General features: G+C 35.8%; 1 protein-coding gene across 4 annotated transcripts; it reads left to right on the top strand.

Moving 5' to 3' along the window:
* The first annotated feature begins 1405 nt into the window (after nt 1–1405).
* Nucleotides 1406–22658, top strand: LOC129256798 (uncharacterized). Of its 4 annotated transcripts, none has more exons than XM_054894965.2 (6): nt 1450–1755; nt 2427–2498; nt 7367–7779; nt 8690–8815; nt 17992–18086; nt 20918–22658. In XM_054894965.2, the coding sequence occupies exons 3-6, from the start codon at nt 7618–7620 to the stop codon at nt 21909–21911; spliced, it is 1377 nt and encodes a 458-aa protein (XP_054750940.2). In that variant the 5' UTR covers nt 1450–1755; nt 2427–2498; nt 7367–7617; the 3' UTR covers nt 21912–22658. The 4 variants fall into 4 exon arrangements, with proteins under 4 accessions (XP_054750939.2, XP_054750940.2, XP_054750942.2 ...); XM_064097613.1 differs by having other exon boundaries at nt 1574–1755; nt 7625–7779; XM_054894964.2 differs by lacking the exon at nt 2427–2498 and having other exon boundaries at nt 1406–1755.
* Nucleotides 22659–23015: the final 357 nt, after the last annotated feature.

Here is a 23015-nt window from a genome sequence, read left to right as displayed (position 1 = left end):
TACGGTATCTTTAAAAGACATGAATCTTATTTTCAAGGGTTAATTGATTCCTTGACCAAGTTATGTGCTTGAAAGGACAAACAGGAAAGGATTCATGTCTTTCAATGGGTGTATTGAGCCAATTTTGAAGGAGCTAAGTATGGTAGATCGGAAAAATGTATCAAAAAGTTGTGAGAGAGCGAAGCGAGCAAGCAAGAATTTCCACTTTTTTAATTGAAATATCAAATTTTGTGATAGATTTTGACATAATATTCAGAAAATAAATCATATTTCACTTTCTATCTTTCCCTTTATTTCCTTTCCTTTTTTTTTCTCGGTCAAGACTTTTTTTTATTGGGGGGAGCACCCACATTTGTAGTTCCAAAGCCCGTTCCGAGGACCCTCCTTTTTACAATAAGCCCGCTGCAAGGTCCCCGTTTTTTGTCTCGCCTGCGGCACATACCTACCACTTTTTTGGTCGATTACCCACCCCCCCCCCCCGGGAGCACCCCCGAGCTTAAATAAGGAATATTCAAAGCTATGAAGAGAACATATAAAAAAAACAGAATTCAAGCAAACAAATCAGATTTGAAATTGAATTTATTTGACCGCATAATTCGAAAATTATGGCACTAATGAAAAGGTTAAGAGGAAGTCTGCTGATTAGCAAGAAGTCCGATCATCATTTTATGCCATTTTGGCTCAAGCCTTAACCCCAGACAAAAACATTCCGTGTTCGCTCAAACATGAACGAAACTAAATTTTTTAAATTGCATTTGAAAGATAAGACTTCAGAGCACCTATCAACACCAAAATATAGACATCATAATTTGAAACAAAAATTTTATAGACTCTTCAAATCTGTCCCGTTTTTTTTTATACGCACTGTATTTCTTTTTTTATTGTTTGATCGAATTATACAATATTTCGATTTTTACAGATTTGATAATAAGGACCAACTTGACTGAACCATAAAATATTAAACAATGGTAATTCAACGTGTTCAGAGATCTTGCACAGGACAATGATGAGAAAATTAGAACATTTCATATAATAAAATACAAAAGGAAATAGAGAGTGAGTGGCATGCAGGGGGCAGTTCCCTCATTTGCCCCGTCATTTGCATATATACCGACCGATCGATGTGCATAACTATTTTGCGAAATTATTAAGCAAAACTAAAAAAAAAAATCAAAACTTTCTCATTTTTTAGATTTTGATAAAGTTTTCAGTGTTATGCTTGTTGGATTTTCTCTTTTTAATCAAATCAACGTTTTGTTGGGAGTGGACTTATTGTCCTTTAACTCGATCAAGACTGCATTTACATGCACCCGTTGATCGAATGCACGCCTGTATCGAATCTGACCCTTGAACCAGGTCCACAAACAAAACAGAAATTCTCCCTACTCTGCTAGAGTCTCTGAGTATACTGCAGAATCTGTAAACCCATGCCATTTTGTCGTGAAAGATAGAACACAATAGGGTTTTACATACAGTGAGTCACGAATAATACTTTGATCATGCTGAATAGAAACCGAAAGAAGAAGTACATGTATATGCTCCAAACTCAATGTAGAGCTCGGTCGCAGACATTATACGGAAAATAAGCTGGTATTCGCATGTGTGTGCAAATCGTGTGTTCAAGAATATATTATACCTGATTTTCACCATTACTGTTTCCTTTACCGATATACAGTATGACTCTTGGCCTGGGAGACCATACACGATTTTTTTTATATGTTTGCGGAAGTATACTTTCAGCCTACTCTTTTTGAGGTAAGAAAATTGTCATTATTTTGTATTAACAATAATTTCACCACTGGCCAGTCAATGATCATAATTATATACTATAATCGTAAAATCATGATGCTTCATCAATTTGTCTTATCTCATGTGTTTATAGAGCCAGGGTTAGAGTCAGGGGCCGCGGAACGGTTAAGGGGGGGGGGGGCTGAGCCGGATGTTGTGGCGGGCTGACCATGCAACAAATCACGATCAGATCCCCGATCAGATCATTTTGGCTCCATGATATAGTCATTTACGTTATTGCACACGGTTTTAGAAAATATGTGGGAGGGGGAGGGGGACTGAAGCCCATATGGTACCCCGATTCCGCGCCCCCTGAGAGTGCATGAGGGGTACAGCGGGTCTCGTGAAGTTTTTTTTTCATAGGCATGGGAGGAAATTACAGGGGGACGCGTCCCCCTACCAAAAATAGTAGGGGGACACAATATCAAATGCCCCCCTACTATTTTTGTTCTATTACGATGGAGAAAAATACATCACTTCACAATCGAAATACATGTATTTTGGACTAAATGACCCTACATCTTTGGTGAAACCCATTTTTTGTTGCTTGTCCAATTTGTTTTGGGGTTACAATTACCTTATATTTGGGTGATAACCTTTTTTTTTTTTTTTTTTTGCTTGCTTGTCAATTTTTCCAGGCCCTGGTCCCCCTACCTTTGGGGGACAGATTTCCGCCAATGTTCATAGGGAGTGCTAAAAGGAGAACAATGGTAAAGTAAAAAAATATTCAAACTAGATACTTTTATTGCTTTTTATTTCTCAGAATATCCCGACAGCGTATCGTAACAATTTGGATGACTGTTATTTATATGAGCTAGGCTACCCAGAAGTTGGTCATGTAAATAATGGAAATTATCATGAAAATTGTCACCAGCTATTAAATCAACAGAAAGAGAGATAATTTGCCTTTGTAGTAAACATCCTTTACTTTACACCAATAGTGTCTAAATTGACAAACTTTACAAAGAACTATTTGTAAAGTTGAATCATATATTTATAATTGAGTCATATATACAAGGTCAACATAATGAGGGTATTGCACTTACCATTGTTATTATGCTGTCAAGGTTTCAGCCTCGAAAAACACAGTTTCATTACTCCGATTTGCAGCCACATTACAGTGACCTTCCCTTAATTGTGCCTAATCACCAGCTTATATAGCGTCTGTTCTATAATTTCTGTAAAATCCTCACACCTCCTACATTCATTCATTCATTTAGTAACACATAAAAGAGACTCTTTCTAACCGCAAATATCATATGGATATAGCTTGCCCGACGACTAGGAGCCGACCGACCGTTTTTCCCCGGGGGCCAGTCAAATATATTGCTGTACACACGCGTGACCAAGAAATTTCCAAACACCCCCTAAACGAGATTTTCTCTGTGTGCAAAAATAACCCCCTAAACAAGTTTTTCGCGGGCTTTATTTACACATTTTGGCCCCTTAACAAGATGTCGCCAAAATATGACCTCGGGGAAAAAGCTTGGGAAAAAAAAAACATACCCTTTATAAACACGTTTGACTAGTCTTTAAAAAAAAAAGCTTTGGGGGAAAAAACATACCCTAAATACGTTTGACCCCGCGATTGACCATTGACCAGTCTTTCAAAACCACCCTTTTTCTTGAAAATCTGTGTTTTTGAAGCTTTAACGAGTGCACGCACGGACCGCGTCCAAAACTGAAAAAAAAACCTTTAAACGCGTTTTTTTGGTCACGTGTGTGTACAGCAATATATTTGACTGCCCCCCCCCCGGGCCGTTTTTATTATAAATGATAAAACAAATATCAAACTTGCACAACTCTGTTCTTGATAGATATTAGGAATATATAATGACATAACATACATCGTTTATTGTATAGTAACAGTGACACATGAACCGACCTCTTACCCTATATTATGCGACAATTCAGACCAGTTGAAATACCAGAGATAAAACTCGATAAGCAAAAAACTCTGGAAAAACTGTGAGAGACTTTTGCAAAACCCCCCTTTAATTTTGTTTATCAGATTGCCATACACTGTAAGAATTTGAACACTTTCACTTTGCAAATTTTAAATTCTGTAAATTTGTCGTGACCGTAGAGAACAAGCTAAAATGATACGCCCAACGTATCCTTACCGCATATTATCCTTTCTTTCCGCGCTCGAAAGCACCAATGCACTTTTAATTACATTCCACGAAGGCTTCGAACCCCATTGACTAAGCATTCCTGCAAAGTTTACGAACATTAACGAAACAAACAATTACATTTACCTGCTATACAACCGTAACGCAGGTAAATAATATGATCATGCTGATGATGGCATCATCCCTTTCTCATAGTCGTAACTAGGTTGTTTGCTAACTAGGACATAATCATGATTGGATAGTGTACAATGTTGAACATAGTTGATTTGGCATGTAGGCCTAAAATTTTGGGTGGTCATCTTCCCACCGAGGAGATAATGTCGCTTAGTTCGCCCATAGTCCATACAACTTTAGACACATTGTTCGCAATCGAACTAAGGGCCCGGTCCCACAGCACTTGCGGATGCAAAGCGGATGTAAAACGGAAAAAAAAATCTTGCCATCCGTTGGAACATGGACTAAGCTATATGCATCCGTTGTGTACCCATTGCTAGTGGTGTTTCATTCGCTATATCCTTCGAGCATCCGTCCATTGTGATTTCATCTGCGCAAAAAAGCTTTGAGCTGCACAAAACTTTCAGAACGGATGAACTTTCCGCCGTGTACGATGTATATACGCGAAATATACCATGTATACGAACAACAAACGTTCTGTGTCCGTTTTCATCCGTTGAACGTCCGCGTATCCTCTCTGCATCTTCTGGGCATCCTCGCAACTCATATCCACTGAAGCTGAATAACGGAAACAGGGAGGAAAGATAAGGTACATGGAACGTACATCGTTATTAACACGGAAATAGAAAGGATGTAATCGTATGCATCTCGTAAATTAATACCCTTTTTACACACGCTAAAATTTCCTTAACCCCGTACTATAGGTGGGGCTAAATTGCCATTTAGCCCCACCTATAGTACGGGGTTAAGCTTAGCCCACTTTCTTTTTACACAGCATTTTTGCAAAGTGGGCTAACCCCACCTTTAGTACGGGATTATTTGGCCCTGCAAAAAAGCAGGGTTATCCCAGCAATTGCGGTGCTAAGAGCGATAGTACGGGGTTAAGATCGCTAGTGTAAAACGAAAGTGGGCTAAGCTTAACCCCGTACTATAGGTGGGGCTAAATGGCAATTTAGCCCCACCTATAGTACGGGGTTAAGGAAATTTTAGCGTGTGTAAAAAGGTACGAGTGAAGTACTTGTACTACGAATGATCGACAAAAACCACTAGTCCGGGGTTAGCGAGTTTCGTGTGTGAAAAGCAAGTATTCCTTATCCGGGGTTAGCGATAACAATTTGGCATGTGTGAAAAGGAAAAAAAATAGTACGGGGTTAAGGATAGTACGGGGTTAGCGATAGTCCGGGGTTAAGAAAATCCCCGGGGGGGGGGGGGCACTCGACCAAAAAAGTGGTAGGGGTGTGCCGCGGGCGAGACAAAAAACGGGGGCCTTGGAGCGGGCGAATTGTAAAAAGGAGGGTCCTCGGAACGGGCTTCGGAACTACAAATGTTTGTGAAAACGGGGGTCCTTGGAACGGGTCGCCTGCGTGCGAGTGCGTATGCATCCCTAATGGAACGTGCATGCAGCTAGCCCGGTGGCACGACTGACGGGCGCGCTAGCGCAGAGGCGATGGTCGGACAGCGAGCTGCGGCCGCTTTTCACCAAAATTGCGACCGGAACGGCGTACCGGAAAATATGCGAAGCCCTGGAGCGGATTTTTTTTTCTTCTTTTTTCTCGAGAAGAAGAAAATGCTATGCTTTGGAGCGGCTTTCTTTGTTCTTTTTCTCAATAAGACAAAAATGCTATGCCTCGGAACGGAATTTGAGTGTAAAAATGGGGGTCCCCTCCGCGGCACATACCCACTATGCATTATATACTGAGTGCCCCCCCCCCGGGAGAAAATCCTGTGTAAAAAGGGTATTAGTATTCAATACCACCCGGTAACCCCTTCAGACCTGTCATCCACTTCCATCCGTTTTCATCCGCAGGGTTTCCAATTCAATTCAATTCAATTCTTTATTTCATTTCCATTCAAAACATAATACAAAGTAATATCAAGTAATACAAATCAAGTACAATTTTACATACGAGCATTCTTACTTCGTAAAAAAAACCAACAGTATAATATTGAGCATAAATGGAAATGAGGGGGGTCCACTAAAAAACAATGACCAACCGATGAACAACCTCTTAACACCCGCACTACATACTACCCACGTCCGTTATTTTCCGTTATGTTTTCGCAAATTTCTGGAGCGGATGGAAATTTTGCTCGTCCTCTGTGTCCTTAATGAATACGTTTTGCGTCCGTCGGCTAGTGGGACCAGACCTTTAATTGATATCATGATCCATCCAGGAATTCGAGATGCAACTTAATCTTTCTTTGCAATGGATGAAAAGTTGATGCCTCCACCATGTAGGAAACTTATCGACGATGAAGTTTGTTTGATCGGATGATACAAGCAATAACATAGGCATAAACGTTTCCATGGTTACCCACAATTGAACATAGCAATCACTTGAATAGCATTTGCTGGAAAGATGTGCTTGAGAATTCTTACGTTATATGAAGCTTTTATAACATTTTCCAAACATCATTTAACATGTTTTGTGTTTCACATTCATGCCGAAGGTGCGATGATATGGCGGTAGGTGGTTTGCCCATTTGGATCCAATTAGCAAAAAGAGTAGTTTTAATTGGGTTTTATTACAACGTTTCGCATTTAAACAAAGTTTTATTGCTTAACAAAGAATTATGGGCTGTTCCATGTCATGCATTAACCCATTGAAAAAAAAGGCCAAATTGTAATAAAGCGTTGTTTGCATTCAACTTCAGAGGCAAACTCCCGCGAATCGCCATCTGAACATGCGATGTATCTGTGTCTGATCGCCCTTTTATAATATCAAATGCATGAAATATGGAAATTTTTACAAGACTACCTTAAAGATAACCTCATATTTTTTCTGCATTGAATATTACGGTTATCCTAGAATATTACAGCCCAACCTCTTTTTAATACCCTTCTTTTTTCTTTATTTTTCTACTTTTTTTCCTTTTTGTTTTCACTATGTGACTGCCATCTGTGGCACCACTTCTGTGTCTTCAATATTAGAAACTGACTCTTAAAAACAAGTTATCGATTTTCCCCTATATATAAAGAAATCACAAATGAAATAAAGCATTTGCTTCAGTTTTACAATTTGCTTGCCTTTTGGATAACATTTTATTTTGGTTTCAACAATAGCAATCTTAAAAGCAATATCTTTTGCATACACATTCAAGTAAAATGTCTAGCAAAGCCCCCCCCAAAAAAAAAAAAAATTGATTAAAAAAAATATTCGCTACCCCTTTGATGCTTTAGTAATGATCATGACTTTGCTCCATTCTTGTTTTAAACATTTTTATGAAAATTGAATAATTCCAACCACGTATATAATTCTTTTTCTTTATAGGAAATACTATGAAGATGCTATAAGAAGTCGCAAAAAGGGAACTTCTGTGAATTTGTTACTGCATTCGTCTCAAAAAGGGCTTACACAGTAGAATTGTTTCATCCCAGCAACTGTAGCCAGAATTTTTTTAGTGATTGCGGTTTAATATAAATGCAATATAATGGAAAGAAGGCGAGTTTGATCATAATAGTCTCTCTTAAAAAAAAACACTTCGAATGGAGTTTCCCTTGTATTAAACGAGGGATTTCTTGATGGCAGGTACTATGATGAAATTTTTGAGAACAAATGGTCCCTACAGTCCCGGGAATAAATCAGTATCCTCGACCGGGAACGGGAATGAAATATCGGGAACACCCGGAAGACAAAGACGTGATCGACGTATTCCACCTCCTCTACAACTTGTTGATCAGGCAGTAAGTATCATTCATTTTAAATAATAGTCAATTCAATTCCAATTAAAATATAAGAATATAATATTTGTGTCAGAACATTAATAAAATCAATCAATGCATGTAGAATATAAGATTTCAACAAATATGATACAAATTATGCAATATAAACAGCAAGATTAAAACCGAACAGCAAAGCATTAATACAAAAATAATCAAGTTGAAGTATACCCTTGTTAAGCATGAAATATTGCATCGGAATCTGTTAGAATATTAAATGAATTTCAAGAAAAGGCATCATTATGAATAGGTATTGGGAAAATCATATTTATACGAAAAAAAACTCTCAAAACAAAAACAAAACAAATAACAATAATTCAAAAATACATATCAATATATATATATCAAGCAGGGCAGTAATGACAAAATTCAAGCGATTGTGATTTCAATTTTCTTAAAAAACCAAAATTACATTGAATTGACTCATATAGGAATTCCTTCTTGTGGATATCTAATGAGGCATTTCGTATAATTGAGGATATCAATTCACCAAAATTGCATTTTTTCCTGTTTTGTCTCGATGGTTCCTTGCAGTAAAAAAAAAAAGAAAAAAAAATTAAGTTCGATCCCTATGATATTAGTTGAGGATTTTATGAGCAAGGCGTTGTAAGCAGGATGTATTGTGAATATGGCAGCTAAAAGAAGCATTCAAGTGAAAAATATCAAATTCATGGCTCAATGGAAGCAGTTCAATATCAAGTATTTCCTTTTCTCAGTATTCGTTAGAAGAGAGAGCACAGCACAGTCAGTTTTACTTTCAGAGGAAATGCATTAATTCATATCGCAATCTTGAGTGATTGAAACCTATATATTGGTATCGTATTCAAGCTAATTATTTATCGTGATGATTATGAATGTTACTATTTTTTATAAGGATGGAGACCAGTCACAGAATGCACGTGGTTGGACTAGAACTCCTGATCGACGCTTCTCATCAAGAAGGATTGCAGACTCTGCTTCAATCTTTGATTTCTACCATGCATACCTAACTGAAGAACAGGTATGATACACCTCTACTTCTCTCACTCTTATTTCCATGTAGGCATATTTATTTTCCACTCAATTCAAAACTGAGGGAATATTAAACACGTTTTATGATTTATACATTAGTTACACCATTCTGTATTTTATAGACGGTAGCGTATATACTATCCGCTACCGGATGACATTATTTTGCAATGGGGTCATTCATTTTTGTCTTCCTATCACCTCTCTTAATGCATATCGTTAATACAAACCGGATGAATTCATTTTTTTATCAAGTAATATACCTATCATTGAATATAAAAATATAAATGAATACATTATGTCTGCATGCTATGTATGCTTACAGAAATTATAGTTTTGTATGACACCACCAACAAATATTTCGGAGTATGCCTTAGAAATCATGATATTTTAGGGGATTCTAAGTGAATTACGACCATCGGTTCGATGTGTTCATGACTACTGTAAACAAGAAGCAATCTTATGCAGTGAATTCCTCTTATTCTAACAAAGGGGTTAACTGCTTCATAGATAATGGCAGTGAGTCATAAATAATCTTTACTGCGAAATCTGTAGTTTTCAACAACACGTCCCACATACCATTCAACGAATAAACAAAATTCTATTGTTGAAAAGACACCAGCGTAAATCGAGTGAACCACTCTGTAAAATACCTTTGTGTGAAATCCCGTCTAAACCCCAAATTTTCATCCAAGGAAATGGAACAGAATGACATAATATGGTTCGGTTAAATCTATACTTTTCTTACAGGTGCAATATCTAAACAATGTTATTGACTTTGTTGAGGAATGGTTACATGGTGTAACGAATATGACTTATTACAACTTACGATAAATTTCTCATAGAAATTTTGATCACAATTTAATGATAATTCGTTGAAATTGATATCTAATCATGCACTGACATTGTAAAAGAACACATTCGTCGCATTATACTCTTTTAAAAGGATTGAACAAATTGAATAATGTTTTGGCGAAGAGCGTATTCGATCAGAAAAAAACACGATCGAGATTTTCGTATGATTTAAGAATACTAATGAACAGCTAACCGATGGAAGATCTTTACCAATCAATATTTGGTCAAACACATATCAATCAACACCATCGTTTGTTCGAAGAGTTTATCGTAAAATATGTTATTCTTTAATCGTTATGATATTGAAGGAGAGAGAAGGCTATTGATCTTTTGTATTATCAAAACATTATTTAACACTCGAGAAATGCAAAATCAAAGGTTGGTGATCATAAAGTAGAAAAGACCTCTTAAAATGAATAAGCATAGGCCTACAATGGTGAGATTCCATTGTGGTTGTACCGTATATTGATTGAAGAATAATACAAATACTGGGGTTTTCCCTTTTGATGTTCGGTTGCAATGAATCGATGAAAACAAAATGAGTCTTTATTAGATATTATATACATAAGAATTCCCAAAACGGTGGTCATTAATGATTTATTAAAAATAGAGAGTAACGTATATTGTTATGATTATCGTGGACATCGATATGAGAGAACCTTAACCACCTTAACCTATGTTTAATTCATTTCAAAGTACATTTTAATTGAATCAACATGATAATAGTTTAATAAAAACAATTTCTAAAATAAATTCTAAGTGATGTTCATTAATTGAAAAGGTAAATATATTTTTTGTAATGACTTTAACTGCAACTTAAGATTATGACTTCATCTGGATTCATTCAGTACAATACCTTTCTTGGTAAAGTCTAATTTTACATCACATCAAGAATACCTCCCGATTGCCCAAGTGTAAACATATAAAAGTTGTGTGTGTGTATATGGTAATGATCATTGTTAGTGATCAGTAAAATTTTGAGAGAGACAAGTGTTAGCTTTATTGAAGAATAAGTCAGGTGCTTAACTATGCTAATATAGTTTAAATTGCGTTAGAACGTGCATCTGATCACTAGTTGCATATCATGTGAATTAATCACAGCGGGGAACTTGCATTATAATAAGCCTGTTCACGGTTGTAAACTGCGCGCGAGCAGAAAAAGGTCATTGGAGACAACCATGAAGGTGGCTTTCAAATTCACTGACATAGGCATTTGTGATTTGATGATTATTCATGTATTCCTTTCAAAATATTTATCACATCCAAGCTGAAGAGTAATAAATAGAGCCTTTATAATCACTGGTATTTGACAGTAGCCTAAACAATAGTCAAATGTGCCAAAGGCAGACAATAAAACAGATTTCCAAACTGTATCCCTGATGTACTATTCTAGTCACCTGGTCTATACAATGCCTTTTGTTCTTAGAATTTGAATACTCTACCGGTAAAGCTTACGCAACATCTACATTTGAAAATGATAGTGCTTATCCTAATGAAAAATCACAAAGGTCATTTGAGAAAAGTTGATCATGAGCTAACCGTGAACTGGCTTATATGCAGCATTCATATCGCGCTTAATACAAATGATTCTAAGCGCTCCATACTATTACCCCGGCTCTATAATGACATGTGCTCGTATAAAGCCATTGCAGTTTGAAATCCCATCGAGGCAACAAGTTTCCCTCCCCTCCCAACCTATGTATTTTCGTTTTGTAATATCAGGGTTTTATTTTATAATATCGAGAGGAGAGGACCTAACGTCAGTACAAAATTTAGACACACGAGGTTACAGTGTGTAGGGGCTACATGACTGTGAGCATTGTAGTGTAACAATAAATGATTGTTGTGTGTTACCACAACAACTGACTTTACACGTAGAGCTGAGTTACTGTTGAGAATAACCATATCCAGGAATTTTGTGTATCACGATTTACGATATTCATAAGAAATATGACATGATGGTTGGGAGGCTGGGCAGAATTACGACAGTAGGTCAGCATGGTTGGGAGGTTTGGAGCGACATTGAGTTTTGAATCTCTTTGATGGAATTCAGAGCATGGAAAATAATTAGGAAATTTTGTGCTTCACGACTTATGATATTCTTGTGAGATATAAGTCTATGGTTGGGAGGTTGGGCAGAATTATATCAGCATGGCTGGGAGGTTGGGAGAGACATTGAGTCCTTGAGCTCTATGATGCAAATTAGGAGCATGGAAAATGTTTAGGAGTTTTGTCTATCAAGATTTATGATACTCCTGTGAAACAGGACATGGTTGGGAGGTTGGGAAGAATTATGTCAGCATTGGTTGGGAGGTTGGGAGAGATATTGATTTTATGTTGGTAATTAGGAGCACAGGAAATCTGAACGTAGCTCTTTGGCCTGCATAAGGTTGGAAGGTTGGGCGGGCAGGCAATTACAGCGTTTATCAACAAAGCGTGCACAGATAGTTGCGGATACAACCATAGTATGGATATATAGATATACATGTCATATGTATTTTCAGACTTAATGAAGCATATTACATAATGTGGCTAATTTTGGTTGTTACACGTAAATGGTAAGGAGCATGAAAGGATAGCCTTATACAATATATAGAAGGTTTGTGTTCAGAAACAAATTGTTTGAAACCTGACAGATCACCAATATTAATATCAAAGTATATGCTCCAAAGATGTTGATTACCAAGATTTAGGGGAAATACCCGTGGGAACTACTATCCTGCGGGTGGGTCACGTGATCAACAGCCCCAGGGAGGAGTTACTACCCTCCATAGAGATGTATACTAATTATTAGTATACATCTCTATGCTACCCTCCTGGTGTTCACGTGACCATATCTTTCAGCATGTTCAGTATGCCACAGTTCTAATGCATATGTAGTCTTTTGTTATGTCTCACGACATTATTCAGATTGTGTTGATGTTCATTACCTTTTATGTTATTTAGGCATATTGCCTATGTGTTTTGATGCCTCGTATGGAATTAAATGGCAAGCAATGGCAAATTATTTGTACACTTGTTTTCTTCTCAAAAATATATATATATATATATATTGGTGTTTTTTTTTTTGAGGGGGGGGGATATTCTTTCAGGACGTAATTTTGAGAGGTATTTTGTTTTACTATGTATAATTTTCGGATGGTGGCCTTGAGCAAATTAAACAAACAAACAGCCTGAAATCATGCAAAACAAAATAAATCATAACCAAAGTGTAGGGCAAATAATATATTATTTTTAGTAATTGTACAAACCTATTTCAATTGCAATAAAGTCCTATCGTGTAGATATAACTATCAATATATGTTAATATATCGTTGTTTCCTGATCAGATCTGTTTCGATGTGCACACCAAACGACAGAGTCTCTCTCTTATATGCTCTTTGGATCCTGGTCATATTTGTTTCGATATAAATATGTCTGACAAGAAAGGCTCACTCTTCGTAATCTGTAATATCTTATATCGTATACGGGAGTAAAATTATGTATGAAATTAGAATTTCTTTAGTTCCCAGGTCAAGTCCGTAATGTAAAAATAATGCATTAATAATTAAAACGATCAAAATGCCAATTATTGTCAGATAACTGTTAAAGGTCAAGTCCACCCCAGAAAATTGTTGATTTGAATCGATAGAGAAAAATCAAACACTCTTAACGCTGAAAATTTTATCAAAATCGGATGTAAAGTAAGAAAGTTATAACATTTCAAAATTTCGCTTATTTTTCACAACTTATCAGTTATATGCACAATTCAGTGATATGCGAATGAGAGAGTCAATGGTGTCCCTCACACACAATTTTTTTTTTTTAATTGTTTTGATTATACAATATTTCAATTTTTACAGATTTGACAATAGGGACCAACTTGACTTTACCATAAACTGTTGAAGTAATGGTAATTCCACATGTTCAGGGAGGAATAAAATTTAGTTTCACATGACAATGAGGAGAAAATTATATTTTTTCATATTTCATTTGATAAAATACAAAAGAAGTTGTAGTGAGTGTGTGACGTCATCAGTCTGTTTAGTTGCATACCGACCAGCATGTGCATATAGCTGTTGTGTGAAACAAAGCGAAACTTTAAAATGTCAGAACTTTTTTTTTTACATCTGATTTTGATGATCTTTTCAGTGTTATGCTTGTTTGATTTTTCTCCTTTTACTCTAATCAACTTTGGTTGGGGTCATGGGCGGAAATCCCAGGGGGGACAGGGGGGACGTGTCCCCCCTACTCAAAATAGTAGGGGGGACACAATATCAAATGTCCCCCCTACTATTTTTTGTCTTTTATGATGGTAAGAAATACATCATTCTAAATCGAAATAAAACATGTATTTTGGGACGAGATGACCTTACTTTGGCGATGATAACCTTTTTTTGCTTGTCAAATTTTCCGCCCCTTCCCTTGTCCCCATAGGCAGATCCAGGGGGCCGAGGGGCCCGCCCCCCCCCCCTCTTGGCGGAGCAAAAAAAAGGGAAAGAAAGAAGGAAAAAGGAGGGAAAAGAGAGGAGAAAAAATAAGAGAAGGACGACGAGTGCATAAAATAAGATGAGGGGAAGACTTGGAAAATAAAAAGAATCTTTCTTGCCACTATATAAAATTTTCGCTCACGCTTCGCGCTCACATTACCTGTCAGGTGATTTGCATATCTTGTTCAATATAGAGTTCGAATATCAAGTTTGTAAGTCAATATACAAAACATATTTCACCTCGGAAATCGAACTTTCAATATTTTGTGTAATTTACAAATTGGTTTTTAAACAGTGCTATGTAAAAATGTCACTTTTATGGTCTGAATGTTAACATTTGCTGCTTGCGCTGTGCGCTCGCAAATTTTGATTTATCAGGTACCTATTTATTTTCGTGTATTCCATAAAGTTTTCAAAATATCCCTTTTCAGGTCTGATTGTCAAGACGTATCAGCTAGCGTGCTGCACGCTCGAATTTTGATTGGCGAGTTATATAAATGTTTCAATATTGATTATACAACAAACTACTTAAAATCCCCTTTTCATGACAGTTTATCAAAAAAATTTAGCTCGCGATTTGCGCTCGCATTAATGGTTAAAAAATATATTAACTGATGCATCCTATTCATAATCACAAAAGTGAAATGTCCAGTTTTTATGCCATGATATCATCAGATATCGCGCCCTCATTAGGCATTAATAAATATGATATTAATCTAATAATTAAATTGTCCCTTTTGTTTCATCTCGCGCTTAGCAAGAGGAATAGGAAGATAGTCATCATTTTCATATGATGACATGTCGTAAGGATGTCCCGGTCCTATGTCAAAACTCAAAGTAATAATAATAATATCAGCTCTTTTTTAAGTGCGATCCACATCCACCTTACAATTTTTCTACAAAGTGCTTGTAACATAAAGCTGATATTGACTCTTTTTTCAGATCGGAATATCAAAGTTTCATGATTTTCAAGATTGAAGTTGTATTTAGAATGCCTAGATTCTAGTCTAAATATGAAACACGCTCGCGCATGTTTATTCAAATACTCAACTTGTTCTCTAATTTAAATCATAATCCAATTATCACAATATCAAAATTTTTCTGCCCGCGCTTTGTGCTCGCATTATTAATGTAGGAAGACCCCATATTACTCATCCTTTTGATGATTTACAAAACATGATCAGAGTGGCCCATTTTAGGTCAAAATCTCGAATTTTTGTTCTGCTCGCGCTTCGCGCTCGCATCAATCGTTAAATTATATAGCTATCCTGTTCACGATTACAAAAACTGATTAAAATTTTCCATTCTTTCTTTAGAAAGTTCAAAAATGTTCAGCTCGCGCTTCGCGCTCGCATTTTTTGATTGTTGAAATATGTAACGCCTTCAGGGCTAAATGCAAGCAGTCCTTAACAGGTACCTTTTCAACAGGTACCAGTTCAAAACGTATATAAAAATTTTCTGCTCGCGCTTTGCGCTCGCATTATTAATACTCATCCTTTTCAGGATTTACAAAACATGAATAGAGTGTCTCGTTCAGTAAATATAATAGGACTAAATCTCTAAATTTTCCGCTCGAGCTTCGCGCTCGCATGAATTGTTTACTCATATACCTATATCTGCTTGAGTTACAAAAAGTGTTTAGAATTTCCATTCTTTAGGTGAAAATGTAAAAAAAAATCATCTCGCGCTTCGCGCTCGAATTATTTGATTGTTAAATGCTACTTTAACAGGTATCTTTTCCATCAGTTCATTTCTGCTCGCGCTTTGCGTTTGTATATAGTAATCATTAAGTTGCATACACATCTTTTTCAGGATAACAAACATTGCCCAGAATCAGTTCGAATTTTAGGAAAAAATACATAAAATTTATTAAAAAAATTGCTCGCGCTTCGCGCTCGCATCATATAAATAAGGATTCTGATATTATAAATTAATTCATAACAATAAAGTTAAGAAGTGTCTAAAGAGGACTACCCCTTCAAAGAAACAAACAAAAATCATCTTCGAGCTGCCGATCGGGGAAAATATGGCTGAAACAAATTTTCGCCCCCCCCCCCTTATTGGCGAAGGCTGGATCCGCCCCTGTGTCCCCCCTACCTTTTGGGAGAGATTTCCGCCCCTGGTTGGGGTGTACTTGTCCATCAAAGCAACATAGTGTATATAGCTACACTCGTCAAAAGAGGATGTCGTCACCGTGCACGTATAGGATTTCATTTCATTTCATTTATTCAATACTTTCATTAAAAAACATATAACAATGTAAATATATGCACACATATAAAGGAGTATAGATAAAGAAAACATATAAAACAAGTAATACAAATGTACAAATGAAAGTATTAGGAGATGCAGAAAGACAGGGCCTTATATTAAAAGTCAATCTCCATACAGATCAGTAGATATGTTTAGGAGTTATTGTAGATAACAATCTCGACTTTAAAAAACATGTTGAGAGTATAATTTTAATTGTGAAAAAAATAATTGAAAATATTCGTCGCTGTAAACAGTATTTTGATAAAGCACAATTGAATAAGCTGTATTGGCCTTTTGTAATGCCTATAATGTATTGCTGTACCGTCTGGTCGGGAAGATCTGAAATTAATCACAGTAAGCTAGAGAGATTACATAAGAGGGCAGCATACATGCATGGTGTCTAATTTCTCTTGGGAAACTCCATCTGAACATTTTTAAAAAATATTATCCTGGCCAAAATACGTAATGTCTTTTGTCGAGCATCTTGCTTAATGGTTCATAAATGTTTACACGAAGCTGCTTCTCAGATGCTTTGTGATAAATTTATTTATATAGAAGAAGTATCCTCTCGAACAACAAGGAGCACAAATAAGATGATATTCAGGGTGCCATATATGCTCGTACAAACTTCTACCAGAAATCACTTTTGTGACAGGCCTATGCATTGGAATGAATTACCCGAACACCTCCGATTCATAGAAGACATTAAACAATTTAAACGGGAAATGGCAAAATAGGAAGAAAAAAAACATTTGATATGTATTTATTTAGGGACTAATGGTGGAATCTATTCTATTCTTTCTCCTCATTTTGTACATATCTTATCTCTTCATTTTTTATTGTGTATATATAATTTTTGTTTTCTTTTAGGTAACATTTGTACAGTATCATATATTTCACTTATTTTGTTATTTTTCATAGTTAATCATGATTATTTCATTATTTGATATTTAATATTACTATATTAGTATATATGCTCTATTCTTTGTTTATATTTGAATATGTCATTTTGTGTTTGTTTACGAAGGGCCCCAACGAAAATCAGCTTGTTGATAATTGGGCTACCCTTCTTTTAAATATTTGAAATAAATAATAAATAGATTTAGATTTTGAATTGTTGATTAAAAGTAGCAAAGATCGTTACTCCGAACACGCACATTATACATAATCAAGGTATAAAATTAATGTTCGTTAGTCCGAAAACAAGAAAAGGTTCGTGAATATGAAAACTTTTTTTGATTATTTTGAAGGTTCGTTGGTCCAAAAATGAAATAATCTCTATTAGGAGGGTAATCCACAATTGCAATTTACATTTTCGAATTTCCTGTAATTCGGGTAATGACGTGGAAAGTGAAAACACTGTTGTCAGGTAGGGTTTGTTGATTATACACCATGCATGCATGTACACTAGTGATCCACTCAATACAACGGAATCAAGTGTTTATTTATTAACACTTTTTTACTCATCCCTTTCAGTTAACTTAGATAGTAATTATATACTTTATAATAAAACTCCCTATTTTTTAATTGCTGTGTTAGCTGAACCTCCCTTTTCCATTATTTTACACGCCTTTTTCATCCTCATAAACAGGAAGAAGAGGCATTCAAACACCACCTTTTCAAAACTGGTTCATATCTTATGAGAGATAGCAAGAGCAACCCACAGGCCGTCACCATGTCAGTTGTGTAAGTATTCAGGAAAATATATAGAAATGGTGCATTCTATATTCCTTGAAATCCATATATCAAATTACTCTCTTAATCATTCTTAATAATGTGTAGGCCTAGATATAAAAGCTCCCCCCTTCAGATCAAAAAGATAAAAGTAGTTGAATGCCTTCAATGATCTCGAATTGAATCGTTTATGAGTCCAATAAAATGTGTTTTCAACTATTACACATCAACTATGTGGCATTACCAATCCCGTAATATATTTTTTCTTTATACTTCCCTTTTCTAGTCTTACTTTCTTGATAAATGTAACGCCTCTAAGTATTAAGTTGTTTAATTTCCATACACCTTTGCCCTTGACTGAAGAAGAAATCGTAGGCTTTAATGACACGGCGTTGTGATCACATATCCGTATATGGGGTTATATCTGCAGAATGTATAAACTGATAAATTAACATCAGTCATAATGAGATTAACTGATAATCTATTGTCGAGAATAATAACCAAGTAAATATTGATGCCAAGACTGTTTGAGTACCGGAGTAGCGTTTTCTCCAGAAGACTGTACTAAAACGTAACTATTTATAGTTGCTTGACCGGGTGTTATATAGGTTTATACCACAAATTACAAAAAAAAATTATGTATATAGATATATATATATATATATATTACTATAGGAGTTAAAACATTTACAATGAAATCAAACTCAACTTTGTTTGATGATATATGCGTACACCGATCGACTGTACATTCTGTAATTTTCAGTTGCGTAATGAGCCGAAAGATAACAAAAATGAGGGGACGAACTTGGTAAATGGGACAAAGCTTTTAACACGAAAAGCTCATAATGCTAATATTTATATAGATGTTGGCAATATATTTAGAAAATAATGTCATATTGCACCCTTTCCAGTTCCTTGTCTGTCCTTTCCTTCTTTTTTCCTTGGTGGTGGCACTTCATTTTTTTTTTTCACTTGGGGGATGGCCCCGAAGCCCCCTATCTATAAGCCATGTCTACCGATAAATCATCCACTATTCCCATTGAAACTCATGAGCGGTATACCATGCAAGGAACCTCCCACTTCCCTGGTTATACCATCGTTTAAAGTAATGAACTTTTCTTTCTACCTTCAATATCAATTCAAGATCAATTAATGATAAAAATTTATTGTATCAAAACTACATTTTTTTAAAAACAACCATTTGAATATTTCTCATTTCTTTTTAATTCGTATTCCTCTTACATCAAATTTAGCATACTTTTGAATTCATAGCCATGATATAGTTACATCTTTAAGAATGCTCTCATTCTTTTTCATCAATTCACATTCCTGTATTTTGTCTTTTGTTTTTCGCTCTGGGTGATTTTTGGTGGATTTTTTCAGTGTTGAAGTTTCAGTTGAGGATGGCAATTGAAACTGGTCAGCATCGCTAGATGCTGTCACGAGTCCCATCATTTGCTACTACTCCTTGATAAAACTGTATCGGTGTGTGTATGCAAAAAACCTATGATGTGTGCTTGGTGACGTTGCTTGCGAGAAGGCGAACGTATACGTTCTCGGTCAGTTTTTTTTTATATACACGCTTTTCTTCAGGTGAGCGCCATTGGTTTTCGCCACTTGATCACGTGATGTGTAGGCTCTTCGCTTTATCACGAGATTCACGAGATCAGCTGTAGTGTTACATAACTCGTCAGGTGTCGTTGTATTTACATTTTATAGGCAACTGTTGCTTACCTGACTAATGCCTTTACAGCTTCTTCCTTTCACATTTAGACCAGGGCTGGGAGAGTTTATTCAATTACAAGTTAAGACATTGTCTGTCTTGAATCATATCAATGTTCTTGTTAATATATCCTCTTTCGTGTTGAATGCTGCTATTTGCATTAGTTATTGATATTAATGACAAAACAGAAATATATCAATGCACATGCAAATTTTGACCAAAAATTGAAATTTTGACATAATTTATCATATTTTCCCAAAAATATTAACTGGACTGTCCAGAAAACGATTGCAATCGATTTCTACTATCTAAATCATGAAAATTGGCATTGATTTAATATTTTCCCATTGTCTGTGCAAAAATATGAAAATAATTGATTTTCATGAAAAATCCAAGATGGCCGACAAAAATTGGGTCCTCTGGGCCTTCCGTACAGAATGTGACCCGTCAGATTTCATGCCAACATGATGGGACCATCAAACGTTATGCACCCGATCTGCTGAATAAACTCTCCCAACCCCCGGTCTAATTATGTCGACGCATTGTCTTTAGTTCTCTAGACATCGACACTTTCTCTGGCTGCATGTCTAGTATGGAAAGCTTGGGTTGGCTACCACGAGGGATGGAGTATGTGACACATTCCATCTCCACTCAGACTCTCAATTTTCCATTCACTCTCAGTTTCTTATCTTACCTCTTATGTGACGTTTCATTATTTTTTCTTCTCACGTTGATTCCATTAGTTCATCTCCTACCAAGGAGCTCCTTGCTCCTACCGAAGGATGTCTTGTATCAGTGCATGCACCAGTCAAACTTTTATTCTTGGGCTTTGTGTTCGTGTTGTGTATTTACAGTGATATTATGGAATAATCATCACTAATCCACTAGAAATTACTCTCGCTTCATAACTCTTCACATAAATTCTCCCGGGGTTATCGATATGTTAAACCTGTAAAAGTGGTCAAGTAATATTATTTGCTAATTAAAGTGTCAATATATAAGTATTGTTTCATATAATGAGAAAAACCATCTACCCCAATCTTATCATGTCTAATGTCTAATTATATCTCTTTGAAGTTATTCTTAAATGGAATTCCTGTTGTTTTCTCTCCGCTTCCAGGATCGACCCGCTTCATTTGTATCATTTCCAAGTAGTTCAATCTACTAACAGTTTCAATGTGGTTGGTACAGGCAATCAGTTTACAAACCTAGAAGAAATGATCGATTATTACAAGCAGAATAACATTCCTGGAAAGACAGACAGTCCTGTCTTGCTTAAGTACCCTGTTCTATGTAATAGGTGTGGTATCCTTTCTGCACCATCATCAGCACCTCCTACAACCTCTACAGTACGTAAGAATGGCCCAACTACACCCGTTTTTACTACAATTGAACGACCACGCAGACGTCTAGGCAAGAATAATCGTCGGGCGAATTCTGTCGATGAGTTACCACAAGGAGATTCACCACAGACAAAGACAAAGACCTTTGTTAGAATATCGCAATCGCAACAGAAGGAGCAGAACCACACGAGGCCAAATCAACCCAAGCTTCCACCAATTCCTGAACCAGAAATTCGGAGACGTCACGAACTATACGAGAATCCTCAAGATAATGACGACGGTGATGAAAGTGGGGTAGTAGATGGGGCAGTGGGTGGTGTAATGGGCGGAGCAATTGGTGTGGCAGAATCTGCATCATCGTCTACAAATGAGATCGACTCCCGTCCTCCAATGCCAATTCCTAGACCTGGCTCGGAGTACAGTCGAGGTCACGATTATTCAGAAGCAGATCATCCAGACTTGGATAGAATCAAGATGGTTCTAGAGCTCTGTAGGCAATCAGATCTCATCCATGCCAGTCATAAGAAGTGCACATGTGGATTATATTTAGAAGAGTCCATTCTTGTACAGGGGTGGATGATGCATGTAGATAATGAACCAGGTAAGACCCAAGGTCGTATCTTCTTTTTGGACACAAAAACGAATACCACCACATGGTCATTACCAGAAGATATTAAAAACGAATTGAAGAGTCAATGTCCTGTTAAATGGCAGTTTGTCAAGAAGCAGCTGGCTGAGTCAAAACAAAAGTCAAACCCTGTCAAAATTTAATCTTATAACATAATTTTTGGTCGTATGATTCTCTTTTTTTAGAGTGAAAATCTTTCTAAAAGGCTTTAAAGTCACGTTAACTTCGAAACAATAAAATAAATACATTGGTATATATGACGGCACATCCAAATGAGTAAATTTCTACTATTTCCTTTATACTAGTTTATCGATCATTTACGATATAATTCCTTTATTCGATTTCTTGATCGTATCATCCGATGTTTTCTTTCTCTTGACATCTTTGTGGTTGAAAAAAAAATGATAAAGACATAGGATTACATGATGTATATTTGAATCCTGACATGTATATGTAATGTCTTTATTTTATGTATTTCTGCCATTATGATTATAATACACCAAAAATAAGAGAAATTATTGTTGTATATATCATTCTGCGCTGGTCGCATTTCAAAGTATTCAAAGCATTATGCAAAAGCTCGTATAACCATTAAAAACATGTCATATAGCCATTTGTCTCAACAAAATTTTAGCTAAGGTCTTTTGTTGAAGTTTTAATTTCTTGTAGATAAATATTCAATTATACTAAAGATGAGCCAGATTTTCATTTTTAAAGATTTCAAATAGTATTTTATATACAGTATTTATTTGTGAAATATATGATTCATTATTTTGGTCACGTAATTTGGGGAAAAAATCATGAAATGACTGGTCGTAAAGTACAATGACACAAGTTTCGAATTAATGTTACTTAGAATGATTATACTGTATATTAATTTGATTAACGAATTAATTTGAAGTGAATAGTACCATAATGGTGCATACAAAATGTTCTTTTCAACACGCGTAGTCAATAATGTAAAATAAGGATTATTCTAAAAAATACTTTTATGCATATAAAATAATAACCTTTAATTGTACAAACTCAGTAATTGCGCTGGTCGTATGTGTGTTTACATATAATATATATATATATATATATATATATATATATTCTAATTGAAAAATTCATTTTAGGTTATTTCTGTACTCCTTTTTTTGTACCGATTATTATCATTGTTTGCGTAGGTACATATTCCTGAATACCTCAGACAAACGGGCCTATATCCTCATATTTCGTATGAATTTGTTTGATTTCATTTTATT

The sequence above is a fragment of the Lytechinus pictus genome, chromosome 3 (genome assembly GCF_037042905.1).
Source record: "Lytechinus pictus isolate F3 Inbred chromosome 3, Lp3.0, whole genome shotgun sequence".
In the NCBI taxonomy this organism is placed as follows: Eukaryota; Metazoa; Echinodermata; class Echinoidea; order Temnopleuroida; family Toxopneustidae; genus Lytechinus; species Lytechinus pictus.
This window is presented reverse-complemented; position numbering and strand designations above follow the sequence as displayed.

What these genes read in the sequence shown, in the direction of transcription:
- LOC129256798 (XM_054894964.2), top strand. Translation starts at nt 7,618, where the DNA reads ATGGCAGGTACTATGATGAAATTTTTGAGAACAAATGGTCCCTACAGT. An exon ending in CATACCTAACTGAAGAACAG is followed by an intron (nt 8,816 to 17,991) that starts GTATGATACACC and finishes CCTCATAAACAG; the next exon opens with GAAGAAGAGGCATTCAAACA. An exon ending in GCCGTCACCATGTCAGTTGT is followed by an intron (nt 18,087 to 20,917) that starts GTAAGTATTCAG and finishes CTCCGCTTCCAG; the next exon opens with GATCGACCCGCTTCATTTGT.